Source organism: Lipophrys pholis, assembly GCF_963383615.2.
Source record: "Lipophrys pholis genome assembly, chromosome: 7".
NCBI lineage: Eukaryota > Metazoa > Chordata > Actinopteri > Blenniiformes > Blenniidae > Lipophrys > Lipophrys pholis.
Genome location: NC_137638.1, coordinates 17,225,730 through 17,242,002, shown reverse-complemented (window position 1 = coordinate 17,242,002; position 16,273 = coordinate 17,225,730). Strand labels below are relative to the sequence as shown.

General features: G+C 39.7%; 2 protein-coding genes across 7 annotated transcripts; one reads left to right on the top strand and one right to left on the bottom strand.

The window, feature by feature from the left end:
• Positions 1–1,064: 1,064 nt before the first annotated feature.
• Positions 1,065–8,836, bottom strand: cfap251 (cilia and flagella associated protein 251; the record flags this gene model as incomplete). Its single annotated transcript, XM_080466561.1, has 20 exons — positions 1,065–1,165; positions 1,264–1,374; positions 1,525–1,753; positions 1,877–2,020; positions 2,489–2,579; positions 2,679–2,842; positions 3,143–3,257; positions 3,345–3,529; positions 3,644–3,820; positions 4,000–4,151; positions 4,258–4,508; positions 4,600–4,776; positions 4,865–5,121; positions 5,364–5,414; positions 5,500–5,577; positions 5,674–5,754; positions 6,146–6,254; positions 6,339–6,448; positions 8,384–8,524; positions 8,609–8,836. 20 exons carry the CDS (start codon positions 8,834–8,836, stop codon positions 1,065–1,067), a joined length of 2,952 nt encoding a protein of 983 aa, XP_080322687.1.
• A 1,413-nt stretch (positions 8,837–10,249) lies between these two features.
• On the top strand, positions 10,250–15,775 carry LOC308112587 (rab5 GDP/GTP exchange factor-like). Of its 6 annotated transcripts, XM_080468244.1 has the most exons (11): positions 10,264–10,363; positions 10,447–10,582; positions 11,301–11,408; positions 12,039–12,224; positions 12,441–12,568; positions 13,072–13,223; positions 13,317–13,386; positions 13,487–13,622; positions 14,086–14,180; positions 14,327–14,583; positions 14,693–15,769. In XM_080468244.1, exons 4-11 carry the CDS (start codon positions 12,067–12,069, stop codon positions 15,107–15,109), a joined length of 1,413 nt encoding a protein of 470 aa, XP_080324370.1. In that variant the 5' UTR covers positions 10,264–10,363; positions 10,447–10,582; positions 11,301–11,408; positions 12,039–12,066; the 3' UTR covers positions 15,110–15,769. The 6 variants fall into 6 exon arrangements, with proteins under 6 accessions (XP_080324367.1, XP_080324370.1, XP_080324365.1 ...); XM_080468241.1 differs by having other exon boundaries at positions 10,250–10,582; positions 14,693–15,775; XM_080468239.1 differs by having other exon boundaries at positions 10,267–10,582; positions 13,060–13,223.
• The last annotated feature ends 498 nt before the right edge of the window (positions 15,776–16,273 follow it).

Sequence of the window (16,273 nt, the reverse complement as noted above, 5' to 3'; positions counted from 1 at the left end):
AAAATGCATCAAACTGACCAAAATCACATGAATATGATCATCTCTGGCTCTCATAACAAAATTGAATGATGCTGTCCAATGCAATAAAATCCACCTAATTCTCTATCCATCATCTGTCCAACAATAGATAGAGGAAGAGATTTATACAATTCTGGCTCACGATGCGCTGGAGCCAATCCCAGCAAACGTCTTACCAAAGGCAGTGTACATCCTGGACAGGCCATCAGTCCATCACAAGGCAAACCCTGACAGACAGACAGCCACACACACTCACTCACATTCATGCCAATTAACTTCAAATACATGTTTTTAGACTGTGGGAGGAAACTGGAGTACCTGGAGAAGATCTTTGGACATGGAGAACATGCAAACTCCACACAGAAAAACTTGGCCTGGAGAGTGCTAACCAATACATCACTGTGAGACACTTACATTATAATTTATCATTGGCAAAAAAAGACCCTAAATATGACTTACTTCAACTATTGGGCCTATTTATTAAATTGGTCACATTGTCAAGTACCAGTTTTTATAATAATTTATTTTCATAGTTCCAAGCGGAAATAATGAATCAGACAGTAACTGGGTAAATGTGCTTTATTAAATGAAGAGGCAAAACATAACAACACATATGTTATTGTTTAGCTGTCTATATTATCAGCCATTCTATGTCTATCAACAATTTTCTAAGGACAATTTGGAAGAAACAGGAAGAAATGTATAGCTTACCAAATATAGTCACATGCTCAATAAAGGGTTTAATCCTTTCAGAAAACAATCAAAGTTTGAAGAATTAGCTCAAAATAAAACGTAAATGCTTCATAATAATGAAAATATTACCAAATAATAGTGGGAATACTAGCATTGAAAAAAAACACATGCCATATGAAGTTGAATTTAATTGAGGAAAGTAAAATATTGATAAAAAGTCTACATATTCAAAATAAAGTTGAGAGATTTTGAGAAAGTTGAAATATCAAGTCTTCAAACTGGCATTGTCAATTACCTAACAGAACTCAAGTAAAAGAGTCAAAACTTTGTCATCAAAACAAGCAGACATTTCTTCACTCTGGAGGAGAAGGGAAGCTCATGATGTGACTTGTAAACGTCCCCACAGATATCTCATGTGGGATTGCATCCTCCAATGAATATCCTGAATCTTCACCTGCATATGAACACAAATCAAAATGGGATGATTGTATCCTGGTCTTCTCTCACTTTTGATATCGCAAGTGTGAGAGTGTTTGTTTTAATATAACATACCGTGAGTTCTGTCAAGCTCTGAGTGCTCCCTTTTTTCATCTTTCTCCTCACCATTGAGGTCTAAAAGCGTAGCAAAACACTTGGTCACCTCTTCCTCCGTCATGTGCTCTCCTGTCCAGAAAAATCTAAATTACACATTTGATGCGCCACCTTGACAATAAAACCTAAACAGAAGTTCAATGTGTATTTTCTAAATTATATGACAGTAACAGATCTGGAACAATATACTAATGCTTTGCAAGTCAACCACCTGCAGCATACCTCGACCCTGGAGAAGTTCCAGTAACTGATGTGACTGCAGAACAGGTTGTCCTGTGCCGCTACTGTGACCAAGGACGTGAAAGGCTTGACTGATCTCGTTGCTAGAAATGCCGAAGGCTGGTCGGTGGTTCACATATAGCTTGATAAAGTCCCCCAGGTCGATGTCAGTCACATATTCCCCTGTTTCAGCATATTTGCTGAATTTCACCTCGTTTTGCATTTCTTCTATCTGGTGGAAATAAAACAGGAGTGTAGATTTTTTGTGTTGAAAACTCCGCTATTCTCAAGTCACATTGTCAACATTTGGGAAACTTTCGATGTGTCAAACTGATATTTGTGCAAATGATCGTACCTCTTGTTCAGTAGGGAAATAAGCCAAAGCTCTCATTAGAGCAGGAACCTCTGACAAGGGAATTTTGGTCGACACTCTGCGGTTTTCCATAAAGTCAATACCTTGATGACGGATTCGACAGAAGGAAAAAAAATCCTCGATCTCCTGATGACAAAAAAATGAAAACACTTGTTATGTGGAGATCAAAATATTAATGAAAATAACAAAACAAAAAAAAATGATGAAACTGATGGGCAATGGAGAGAGAAAGACAAAGTCCATCCATCCATCCATCCATCCATCCATCCATCCATCCATCCATCCATCCATCCAGCTCCTCTAAGGACCTGAGCCACTCTCAGACCAAACCAGATATAAACTCTACAGTGTCTCGAACACAAAGAGTGATGCCACCACCACCACGTGAAGGAAACACATTTCAGTCCTTTGTATTCACAAACTCATTCTTTGGGTCACAAACTTTAAGTCATGATGAGGGTGGGAATATAGACAGACTGGTAAACAGAGAGATTTGGTTTATAGCTCAGCTCCCTCTTCACCACAACAACTGTATTGAGACCTTGGACAGGGTCAACGCAGACTTTCTTGATGAGGGTACAACATTTAGCTCACCTGGTAAAATTTGCCATTTCTCCCTCCCTCTAAGAGAGCAAAAAAGGGTTCCAGGTCCTTTCCCCCCAGATTCGCTCCTGCCTCCAACACACTGTTATTGAAAACATGAGAGAATAACTATTTCAGGCACAAATAGTTAGACTCCTTGTGTCTTTAAAATGGTTCACAATTTGATACAGTTAAACCTTACTTCAGATTTATTTCCCATGTGAGAACCATACAGTCAGAGCTTCCTACAGTGAAAATAAGTCGTCTGTCTGGAGAGCAGGCAAAAGCAGACACCCCGGTTGGATGGCAAACCAAGGCATTGGACTTGTAGGGATTTCCATCCAGAGGCAACATCTGGAGGCCCACCTACAAGATAATAAAAATACTACCAACGCTAAATTGAATATTGTGAAACCTCCTTGCATGTCTAACTTAATCTCATCAAAGCAATGAGACAACTATAATTTGACTGATACAAGATAAAAATATTTAAAAGTATGCACATGTATTTGATGTGATGGTTAATGCGATGAAGAATATGAAAAATGAGATTAAAAATAAGGTGAAAAAAGTAATGCTATGCGGATAAAATACATATGCTTTTCCATCCTAAATCTCACAAAAAACATTTTTTTATAAACACTACACACAAGGGTCAGCACTGACCTTGTCTTCTGTGATGAATGCCAGGTAATATGGAGTTGTTTCCAGCTCTTTAGACTTTGGAAGCACACCTATTTGCTTAATGGGAGAGCCATATGTTGGGCCAAGGAGAGTCTTTCTGTTATTTATGGAACATTAAAGTCAATTGTTTTTTCAGTAATCAACAGTGAGAGCAAATATGAACAGGTCAAAATGTTTTACAGACCTGCACATCTTTGTTGTGCTGTTGTAAAGCTTCATCTTATACTGGTCTGAAGCTGTGAGAAGAAACTGCTCTGTTGTGAGAGGAGGGTACCACGTCATGCACATTGGCACGGCACTTTGCTCAATGCGCTCTGAGCTTAGGATGTGAAGCTGGTTCACATTACTGTGTTCAAGGTCGTACTCCACCTATCATTACGTTAAGCACAGGCACAGAGAAATGTGAGCACTAAACATGTGTCAACAGTGAAAAAAGTATTGCAAAACCACCAATCTAAGCAATTGTGCTGACTTTCATCTCACCAGTCGACGGTCCATGCCCAGAGAGAGCAGTCTGGGTTGGGTGCTATCCAGGTGAACCCCGAAAAGGAGGTCTTTGATGGGCTTGTAGTGTGATCGGTACCTTCCCAGATACGTCCAACGGGGCAAAGAGCCTCCTTTCATCTGCCAACAAAACACTGTCACTGCTCCTCCAGTGTCCTAAGAGGGAACAAGGGAGGAAAATGTATATGTCACGGTCAAAGTTATCAAAATGTATAATATGTACACATTTGCACACACAGCCAAAGACCCTGCTGTGACTGGATGTGGACATTGTATCCCAAACTCTATTCTAGACTAAATACTACATGTACTACATATCACACAGACTTGCTCACCGCTGTGGCGAGATACTTTGAGTCTGAGGAGAAAGCGATGAGATGGATGGTCTCATCAGTGTAATGAAAACGTTCTTCGGGATCACTTTGTAAGGTTTTGGAATTCAGTATGTGAACGGCTCCACTACCAAAACCAACTGCCAGGTATATTCCTGTTGAGAGGTTTTAGAGGTCATCAGGAATCACATCCTACATCGGTTGGGAAACACAGTTTTAAACAGCTTTTCTGATTTAAGATACTGAAATACACTCTCTCACCTTTAGGGTCAAAAGTGACACACTGAATCTGCTTCTCTGTCTCAAAAACCTTGCGGCCGATGCTGACTTTCTTGTTATAGTCCCACACTTTCAGGATGCCCCTTTGATTGCCAATGGCCAGAGCTGGCTGGTTCGGGTGGCATGCCACTGTGTGAATAGGTTCATAATCCTCTTGCAGCAGGATGCGGGCCGTGCTGCGCTGTGTATCTACATGCACGACAGTAGAACTCACTGTTGAAACTACAAAGCTTCTATTGAAAAAGAAAGACTTATCAGTTTGGCTGAAATTATACATTTCAATTTTTTGTGTTTATTTTTTCTAATTATAATTCCCGTCAATACCTTGAAATTACTGGTGTTGCCTCCAGAGTGCTGTCATCCAGATGCCCCTCTGTACACTCTTTTGAAAATGAAATAGAAACAATGGCATCCAGTTTGAATTCACTGTAAATAGTGAGAAGACTGAACTTCTCATCATAAAAATGGATTTGTCCTTGAGAATCACCAGTCACGATGCAGCTTCCATAAAAAGACCTGCGGGAGATGAAAGCTCGATGAACGCATCTAACAAAAGGAAATATAATTGAACATTGATGGTTTTGGTTACCTGTCAGTTATGGCCAGAACTGTTATGAGTGATTCCTGGAGTGGGATTACCATGACTCTATCACTGAGGATACGCTGGTTTGCGACCAGGCCTTCCTTCACATTGTACACCATAAGGTTGCTTCCACTGGCTGTCAGGATCCAAGGCTCCTTCCAGTGAAACACCGAGCGACTGAGAGCCACATCAGCCAAATTCACAGTTTCAGAGTGCTGAGAATTCTTAGTAGAATCCTTTTCTTTGATGCGTGCATTAGTGGGCTACAAAAGGGAACCGATCAAACAATGTTGAATATGTATTCCAACACCTTTTTCATGAAGTGACACCAAAGTGTGGTTTAACATCAGTGTCTGTTTTATATATTCATAAAAACTCTAATATTTAGATATTTTCTAAGATGCCAAAGAAATCTAAGTTCACCTTTTCATTTTTTTTCCCAATAAAGATCTATTTTGGAAAAGACTGATAAACAGACGAGTAAAACAAAATAGCAATGATTCACCTTCTTCTCCTTCTTGATGTCCATTGAGAAGCATTGGAGATTTCCACTGGCCTGAAAAACGACCAGTCTATTCATGCAACTACAAATGCATAAAACCTGTGATATAGTGTTCAGCGAGAGAAGCATATGGGCTTACCGTGTTGTAAAACAACACATGACTTGTACTGCTGCTGAGCACCTGGGTGCTATCGTTTGGATTAAAAATGATGTAATTCTGGGAAAAACAAAGAAGAAAAACAACAGATCGAGATGTGAAGATCGAATTTCATCAGTGAAATATTCACGAAGTTTAAATACAATTTTTACTTACATGAAAACCATATGCAGGACTAACTTCAGTAGCCCACAAAGGACTTTGGGTTTCATTGGTCCAGTCCCAAATGCACACACGCTGAACAAATTGTGACATAGTGAATGGATAGATAGATGCAAACTAAGGTTTCAAACCAAGAGTAATGATCTTTCTAAATATAAACAGCGATATGTGAGCTGGCGTGTTAAAATGTTGAAACAAATAGACTTCAGTAGAAATGACTAATGTTGTATAGTGTTTGTTTTCCAACTTCAGGTTGTTTGTTAAAAGTAGATCTTTCTATTAGTTTATGTTCTGGATGTCACTCTCAGCTTCTAAAAGGCTGAAGTTTCAGATTTAAACTGTATTGGATGTTGTGCCACTATGTTGTAAGGTGTTAAAAAAAAAACAAAAAAAAAACTAAGAACCTGAATAAGTTCTTTCATACATTACACAGTTAAAATGGATTTCACCTTGCTCTCATACTCACCTGAACTTGTTCAGCTCCAAGGGTGACCAGATGCGTTGTGTCTCTTGAAAAATCCATTGCAATGACGCCTCCATCAGAATGACAATCAAATAATGTGTTCACAGGAATACTGAAACAGTTGTCACACACATGGTTACCACCCAGAGCAATGATTAACATGGTGAAATGCCTTAATGTGCATAAAAATATATACCCTGAATAGGAGTCCCATATCATCACCATACTTTCTGACCCTTGGTCCGCTGTTGCAATCCAGCGTCGGTCTTCAGTCACACACATACATGAGATGGGTTGGGAGTGGCCCTGAAGATGTTACCGGGTAAATGTGGAGGGACATTTACAATCAAACATGCAACTTGCACATCTAGTAGGTTATATAGGTGAGTATTAATGTTTAAGACTACAAATTATGATCCTTGTATTTTATGTTCACTCCTGATTTAATGTTGTTTTTCCATTTCAATACAGATGATAAAAACGTACAATTTGAATATACACCTCAATCTCTGAGAAGTCTCATCAAAGTTAAGCTGCTTCAGTTCCACAGGATTGTTTGTACACCTGCATTATGCTCGGTATGCCTGGATCTCTCAGTCGTTAAGTGAATTACTGTGACAGTGGAGGAAACCCCATGATGGTCAACTCTCCTTAGTCCTCAAAGCTCTGAGGTGTTATCTCATTACCTACCTGCATAAAGAACTTTTGAGTCTGCTTAACAGAAGATCGAGCTTGGAACCGAATCATCCCCACTAAGCTGCTGTCATTAAGACTGTGAAAGTCTGCACACTTGTCATAAAGGCTGGCTGTGTGGATTTGTGATGAGAAGCCATATTTAACTTTGAACATTGTACATTCTCACTGGCCAGTGTGGAGGATATTTTTGTACAGATGCCCAAATAACCAAAATCCTCACTGGAACTCATATTTCCAGCACTATGTTAGGGGTTAGTACAGTATTCTATATTTTTATAGTCTATTTACATACACTCCTCTATTGCTGGTATAAATGTTATTCGATGGATTTAATGAGTGAGTTGGATTGTTTTTATTAAACACAGTTAAAGACTAAATTTGACATGCTTAACATTGTTTTGAAACACTGTCTTGAGGAAATAGAAAGAATTGTTTTTGAGACCCTTCTTGTCATCTCAGACCTCACCTAGTTAGCCTTAACTTTCCCTGACAGGAGGCTTGTATTCTATCTTTAGTGAATTTGTTGTTTGTAAATAAAAAAATAAGATAGGAAAAACAACCTCATAAAATGAAATTCTGAAAGAGAGGCCGCTTCTGCTTTTTTTAAATTTTTCTGAAAATACAGTGAAAACATATTCCTCTTTGGCAGTCAAATGAGTTCTTATTGTAGAATGAACCAAACCCAGGATGTGGTGGGTTTTAGCAGGGCCCTGATCTCACGGAAGATCTTCACCATTGATGAGATTCTCAAGATGAGAAATACCTCAATAGTCTCACATGAGGTACACTGCATTTAGCCCAGCACACACCAATTTCTGTCAAAACTGTAAAATTATCTTGCTGAATTTGCATCATGCCAGTCCACATATTTTGTGTAACCACTGCTTTTGAAGGTTGTGCATTGTTCCTTGAGGAATAAAGACCTATTTTAATGACTTGCTTTGGTGAAGGAGAAGCCTTTGTATAAACCCAACCAGGTTTCTTTCTCCTCCTGCAGAAATGTTGTAATTCAACTTTTCTCTACTTTCAAATGATTTACCATGAAAACAAACCTGATTTGTTGCCAAAAGAGAAAAGCTATTTTATTAAAGTAACACTACCAACACTTTCTCTAACGTTTAATGTCACATTCACTGCAATCTTAGATTAAACTACTTAACAACATTCTGCTTGTGACTAGTAGCATAAACAAATTAAAGTTTCGGGGAGTTTCACTTGGACTAGTATCTGAGTGTCATCTCATTAATGTTGTAGGAAATCACTTTAAAAATCTGACATGTTGAACATTATGGACAACTCCTTAGTTGTTCTTGGATTTGATTGCTTAACAAATAAATCATGCAATTAATATTTTACTTTTTCATAAGAACTTTCTGTTGGTTTTTAAAGCACGGTGTTTGCTGATTATTTTGTGGATGTACAGTAGTTTTTTGAAATGTATTTTCAGACTTTGAGCACCTTTTTGTAGCCGATATGTTGTAGATTAAGTTACAACACTAACTTAAAATCTGTAACACTGTGAAATGTTGTAGCACCGGTTGTTACCTGAAGTATATGCTGAGAGTTTAAAGTCTCATTGTATATGACTCCAACATGAGACCCAGCATAGAGGATCACCAGCTGATCGTGGTCTTGCAGAGTGAAGACTGGAAGAAGAGGAGTCATCCCATAGACCCTCTCGATAGACTGCATGAAGAGCAAATTGGTAGTTTTGTCATGATTCAGCTTGACTTCTCTGTGTGTTGAACAAGAGAAGGGGGCCATATTTACCAGTACATGAGGTTTCGTGTGACGCTTCTTGTTTGAGAAAAGACTTTCTGTCGTTGCACTGTAGACTTGAGACTTCCCACACATCTGTGGTGTATCAGGATTTGTGTCCTCCCTGCTGGCTCGGGCTGCAGAACTGTTTAGTATCTGTCTCTTCCCATCCAGACCTGCGGGCTCGATATCCGACTGAGTCTCAGCTTCGGAGTTTGTTGGTGACACATCATCCGACATGTCATTTAACAACGACGCCATTAAACAAACTTTCAAATAGCTTTAAAGAAAAAAAAAACCTGTAATCCGCTATTTAATAATGCGAATATCTCCTACATATTAAATGTAGAAATCCATGAGTTAAGTCTTGAGTAGTATAAAACAAACATCCTCTTATTTTTCGTTTACTGCGGAACATCACGTTGCCGAGTTACCGCGAACGAGCGGAAGTCCAGTTCAACCTTTTCCAAATAAATCCACAGTTGAGTCTATTTTGAGGTTGAATTAAGCATCAACCTGGGAGAAGATACCCAGAGTTCTGATTATTCGCTGCGGTCCCGGTAGAAAAGAGTTACATGTAAAATAATGCGATAAGCACTGCAGCTGGCGCTGTGTGAGAGTCCTTTGGTTGTCATGACAACACAGGAAGTTCGTCATCTTACGATCGTTAAGTACATTTATTTAAGAAAGTAGTGTTAAGATATTTATTCTGTGGTCATTTTTAATAATTTCGCTCAGGTACCAAAACAATTATCATTGCCTAGTTTATTTTGTGTTTTATTTATTAAAAAGCTATACTGAAGGTCATGTGACTCAGTGCAGCGCGGGAGATGAGCCAGCGATCGGAGAAATCGGGCCAATTTTACATACCGTCTGCCTTTTTTGGTTTTGTTTTCTGTTGGTCATCCAGGCGAACACGGCAATTATTAACCTGTATATGGTCTCAGAGAACTGTATGAACTGTTAGAGAGAAGCAAGAGACACAGGATATTGTTTTTTATTGCTTTTACAACTGTGTTATTGTCGTGTTTGTGTTTATAGTTTTCATGGTGTATCACCAAGCAATACAACTTCTGTAAAGAATAAACCTTGTGGACATCAGCATGAATCGTGGACTTTCAGTAGTATCCCCCAGGGGGGAGACTTGGGTGTGCTGCAGATCCCCCGAGGTTAGCCAAAGCACCCCCATAGCACCCCCAAGAAATGTGATTATTTTTTTTTTAGTGGTTTATTTAAATTCTATTTGTGGAGATTGCAATTAGTTGCCTGGTTAATTAATAAATACAAATTAGGAAGATCGAGGAAAGAACAAACAGTCTGCAATAGAATTATGTTAGGGCACACAAATTTAAACAGTACACTACGCTTAATAGGGAAACACTGTCATACTGAAGAGACAGTGGTACATGTTTTATTAAATTGTCCAAGGTATAAAGAAGAAATGGCAGTTCTGGAAGCTGAATTGAGAAAGTAGGGAGTTCACTCATTTACAATTAATAGTGTTGTCTATTGTCCAAAAGCTCTAATCATATTCCTCGTACAAACAGCGTTAATAACTAGGATATATGCGTTACGCACTGATCATACTCCAGAACAATAGGGGGCGGTAATGCTCCATTTAATGGTTGCCAACCCCCCTTAAAATGCAACGAAGAAGACGAAGAAGCAGAAGAAGAAGAAGAAGACGAAGGAAAGGAGATAGGAGGAACTATTCGGACGCGCCCTGCGCTTTCAGCGGGCACGTCTCTCTAACGTCACCTACAAATTGTATTTACTTTATCGAGTGTTTTCGTGTCTTTATCCGACACTTCTGTCGCCGAGGATCTGTTAATCTGCGGTTGTCGTTGTAGAGATGACAAAGCGTTGAAGATTTGTCCAAGAGACCCCCGAGAAGAGAAAAGAGAGACAAAGTTTCTCCGTAATAAAGCAACTAACCCCCGGTTATGATTCAAGCGACTTCTCAGAGAGTAGAACAACTTTACTGAGGTAAGACGACACACACACACACACACACATTCCTTTAAAAATGACTGTCCACGCTGAACGTTACTTAGCATTAGCATTAGCATTAGCTGTGGTCAGTCCAGTCAGCTGACTCGTCAGTCGATGAGGCTTTAAGGGTGTTAGCGAACACTTAAGGTTGAACTCCAATTCAAATGGTTTTGCTCCTTAATGAACCAACAAATCAACACCCTAACAGTTAGTCTGAAACCCTTAGTCTTGCTAGAGTCCATCAGAATGTTTTTAAATGTATCTTATGACATGGTGTACAAGCTAAACCTCAACTGGAGGAACTATGATTCTAATCTGTTGATCTCAGTCGGTCACTATTTGTTTCCCATGAAGCCTGGGGAGAAAAAAAAAATCCTTAAACAATATACTTTTTTTTTGTGATTTTATTTTCATTCTGCTTATGGCCTATAATTTGACTGTGTATGATTCTTAAAAATAAATAGATCAAAATGAGTTTTTCCACTGTTCCTTCAGTCCCCAAAGCATTTGACATTGTTTGTCCCACACACAGTTGCATGCAAGGCACTGAATCCATCCATTTTTTTGGTTCAGTGTCTTTCTCGAGGACAGTTTGACATGTGGAGAGGGGAAGACCTGAGATTAAAACATGCTATACTGGGGGAAGTTCAAAAAAAGAAAGAATGAATGTGATTTGAAACCACACACAAATAAGCTTGTCACGTTTCTTTAGGGAAAAAGGACTAAAACAACAAAGAGGCTGTTGTCTGTCTGTATCCTGGAGTGCAGGACATGGAGCAGGGTTGCCTTGGATGAGGAACTTGTAACTCTGAATACAAAGGTTAGACGAAATGTATGTTGGTAGAAAAGGGCTTTGACTGTTCTTTAGTTCTCTAAATAACTATTCTTGTTTTCTTTGTAATAATCAATCTCTTTGCAATCTCTATAAATCTGAAAGGAACAGTGTGGTTTTATCTGCAAACTGCGTTATGATGCATCCTCAGGCTTTCAGGGATAATGGTGTTAATATCTGTCTGAGAAAATTGCATTTTTATTTGTTCCTGGCTTAAGGTGGTCAATATGTGTGTGAAAACTTCAAATTGTTCCCCTTTTTGTTTAAAAAAAACAACAACAACAAAAAAACCCGAGTAAAGTATTCCTAAGTCTAAGAGATACAGAAAGGGAGGGTTGTTGCCTTATTGCATTTAGGTGAAAAAGGTTATATTTTTGCCATAACTGCATAATTTCACTAACTTATTCATATTTTAATCTTCTGTAACATCGTCTCTTTATATTTCAATGACTTACGGGTATTGACAAATACATATGCCGGATGTTTTGTGTCCACATTTGCTTGATTGGGGTTATTGGGAGCACTGATCTTATGAATCATTTGAGTTTCACAGAGCTGTCAGGACCCACAGGGTTTACTGTGATACATTGTGATTGAAAGATTATTATTGTGTTGCAGTCAATTGGATATATGTGAGCGCTGCACGATGTGGGCCAACAAGCAAAGAAGTATTCGGGTTTCTCAGGAGGAGCTGCTTTGCAAGAATGCCTGTGGGTATTATGGAAACCCTGTGTGGCAAGGCTTCTGCTCCAAGTGCTGGAGAGAGAGGGCACGGACAGCTGAAGCCCCGAGAGAAGACGCAAGGTAACCTGAATTGACAGTATAATACAGTTTAAAGCCTTTTTGCTCGGTGGGTAAAAGTGTCACTAATCCATCAAGTAGTTCCATCATAAAGACTTTTGCAGTTTACTCAGCAATGGAGGTAACCAATGTCACCAAGAACTGTATGGGGTTACATGACAAGATAAGGGTTGGGCTCTATTGTCGAAGATGTTTGTTAGATGTTTTCATTCTTTGTAGGCCGAGCAATGATGGGACCCCCCCTACATTTTCCAAATTTGAGGAGAAGAAAAACATTGAGAAAGGCCGTCGCATTAACACCATGAGGAGACTCTTCTGGGGGACCTCATCGCCTCCAAAACCTCAAGGTTTGTTTAGTACGCTTCATGTTCTTTCGTTTGTTTGGTTTTCAGCTCTACCACAAATGTGTGCTCTCTCTGTGTCCGCTGTCGTGTGATTAGTTTGGACACGGGCTGCTTGAAGAATTAAAAAGTTATCAAATGAAGCTTCAGTCCAACAACGTATAATAGATTTATATATATTTTAATAATACTAGTATTAATTTAAGTGCTGAAATGTACAGTCATAAGCATTAACTACTGACTTCAAAATGAAAGCAAAGCCGTTACATTGAATTCATCACGTCGACTTGTCTTCATTTGATGAATAATTTCTTTTTTTATTAGTTGTTTTCCTCATTGTAAAAATAGGTTTTCATCTGCCATCGTCCAGTTATCGGGGAATGAATGTGGCAATGAATTTGCCTCTGTCAGTATTTCTGAAATGTAGTACGTGAGCCAGTGTTTTGAGTGAAATAATCTATGTAGACATTCTGCGTTCAACTATTAACCCCTTCTAGTTGTGTGTCCAGAGACTTCCGAAAGCCAGAAAAAGATGTTAAGAGCCTTCCAGGGCCTCGAGCCCGGGGACTTCACCGGTTTCCTGAAGATACTGCGGAGTTCTCCTTCCCAGCGCTTGCAGTCCCGTTGTACAGCTTTTCTCAACACAATGGAAGCTTACCATGTTAGTAACCCGCTGAAAGTCGAACGTTACCCCTCTCATAACTTCAGACGCATCAAAGCCTTTGCTGATCGTAGATCCACATCATCTTGACAGGACCTGCCGGTTCAGAAGCAGTCAGACCTCGTGCAGGATTTCTACCAGTCTTTTGCGGAATATTTTATGAGTGAGTGCAAATCATTTTGAACAACACAATCTGGAGTTTCACATTTTGAAAACTTTAATATGACTTCTGAGTTCTATAATTCTTTTTTTTTTTTTTTCAGGTTTCCCTGAGGCGCAGGTCACTCACATTATGGAGCATGTAGAGAAGTTGGTTATGACGAGACTGCACAAGTGGGTTTTTTGCCATGACAGTTGTGATGATGAACAGAAGGATCTGGCTCTACAAAGGAGGATACGGTAACTTTTGTACTCGCAGGTCACCAGAGCAGTGAAGTAATGAAGTACAAACATTTTCGGTTATCTGTTTGGCACGAAGTCGTGTTGGATACGACCTTGTATAAAAAAAAAGCTGCATTTTATTCTCTGAGCAAACCTTCAGTGCCAGTTTTGTTTATTTACTTTCATACCAGTGAATAATTTGAATTACTTCTTATTCCTGATGATTTTATTTAAAAAAAATTTTTTTTTTTACACAAAGGTTATTTATAGCTTCACCCAGTGAGAAATGTGTGTTCTTTGGCCACCTTCCTTCTTGATGTCAAGGCTCTTTCAGCAACAAGGTTATCAAAATTGTGTTTGTACATGACAAAGAACGGTGATAAGATACTTCCTACAATCTAGAGAAAACCTGGAAAAGTAGAGAGTGAACACAATCTTTCATGATAAAAGCAATTAATGTTTATTTTGTGTTGCTTTGCAGTTCCCTAAACTGGGTCACTCCTCAGATGCTCAGCGTGCCTTTTCCCGACACAGACACTCCAGTCACAGGCGATCCTTTCCTCCCTGCGATTACAGGTCATTTCCAGTCTCCTTATGTAATGTAGCAGCTTGACATTTTAGAGCATGCACCTGTAGGAAATTTTAAATGGTACAAGTTCAGGTGCATTTTGACACATTCTGTGAACGAAGTCTGAAATTCTGTGTTTCCTTTTTGCTTTCAGCGATCATTGAAATGGATGCCAAACGGGCGCCTCAGGACAAGCTTGCGTGCGTTTCCAAGTGCAGTCAGCAGGTTTTTGAAGCGCTCGCCATCTCAAGTCATGAGCCCGCAAACGCTGATGACTTTTTATCCAGCCTTGTTTATGTAGTGCTGAAGGCCAATCCGCCCCGCCTGCACTCAAACATGCAGTACGTGATCCGTTTTGGCCTCCCACACAGCCTCATGGCAGGAGAGAGCGGATACTATTTCACAAATCTGGTGAGTTCACTTTAAGGCCACTCGTCCTTCGCTGACATTGCAGGAAGGCATGCAGTGGGTTGTTGTTGTTGTTGTTGACCGGCACCTCTGTCTTCGTTTTCTGATTTAGTCTTGTGCGGTGGCGTTCATTGAAAAGCTGGATGGACCGAAGCTCAACCTCAGTGCTGAAGAGTTTGAGGGCTACATGCTGGGTCAGCGGGCTCCTTCTGCGTTGAATCGAAGGCAGCAGGTCGCCAGTGAGGCGAAGCAACTGCTGGAGGAGCTGACGGACAGGCAGGAGAGGCTGGACCAGGGCGTGAATGCTCTCGGTGTGCAGCTGCAACAGTGGGTCCAAGCTGTTACTTCAAAGCTGGATGATGCAGGAGTTCAGTTTGTTCACTTGCAGAAGGAGATGGCAGCTCAAGCGGCCACCTCACAGAGCGCTTCATTCTCCACCCAGGACCAATCGCCACCAGAGGAGGAGGAAGAGCATTCGGTGCTTGCGCTCGATGTTTCATATGAAGGACCAACAGATACAGACTGTTGACTATCCACAGAAAGCCTTCATTCAGTACTTGGCTTTTTTTTTTTTTTAATCTGCACTAATTTTTGTAATGTTGGCTACAGAAAGAAAAATATATTTTTTCCAATGCCACATTTGCACAAGCATGAAGAGGATTTATGAGCCAGTTGAAGATGAAGGAACTTTTCCCGGAGATGATAAAACCTGGTGTCGCAGAGCACATGGGGTTGTTCACTGATTAAACTCAGAGTAATTTGCACTTTTATCCTGTATGAGGAAGGCCATTAAACACAACTTCCTACTTTATGTTAGCAGATATGATCAGAAGGAAACACTCAGGGTACACAGCACTTATGGTTAACGCCGACTAGTTCCTACATTTTATTCTAATAGTGTTTACCACTGTGCCTTTCAATAGTGACCTGTGAAAATTTAAAATGTTTTGCTGCAGAAAAGTTGTCAGCCACTGCAAACCAGTGCTGGTATTTATGTAAAACATGTTTTTCTGGTGGGAAATTAGCTTCAATCTGCAGCAAAAACATGTGTAAGACATTTGTCCTTCTGTTAGTGTGCAGGAGAAGCGACTGTTTACAATTGCTGAGAGCTCTGTGAAGAAAATCAAAGGGTATTGTCATGTGATCAAGAAGTGTATCCAATAATATATTAAAGTTGGCTTATGTCAGTAAGTGTAGAGTTTGTTTTTTTAGTTTGGTGTGCTTTTGAAATGAAACTGAATTCCGAAATATTTAAAATGATAACAAACAAAAATGACTAAATTACTGCAAGAGTTAGAGTATTTGACTGACAAGCAGGCTGGATTGTTGTAATGCTGTTTTTACAGCTCTCACTAAAAGAAATTCTTAGACAGCTGCATGCTTATCCAGTCTTCACCAACACAAAGTGGGTTGAGCACATTGCACCTGAGCTTCAATCTGCTGCCTGTGTCAAAAGAACCAACTTAAAAATCCTACTTTGTGTCTACAAAGCTTTGAATGGTCTCGAGCCTAAATACATCTCAGCTTTACTGGTAAAATATGAAACATCCAGACCATCTGAGGTCCTCAGAAAGAAGTTAAATGTTCCCAGAATCAGATGCAATCAAGGTGAAGCAGCTTAGTTCCTACACTTCTTACCTGAAGAACACATTTCCTGAATACCTGAGAACTTCTGACACACACTTATTTTAAA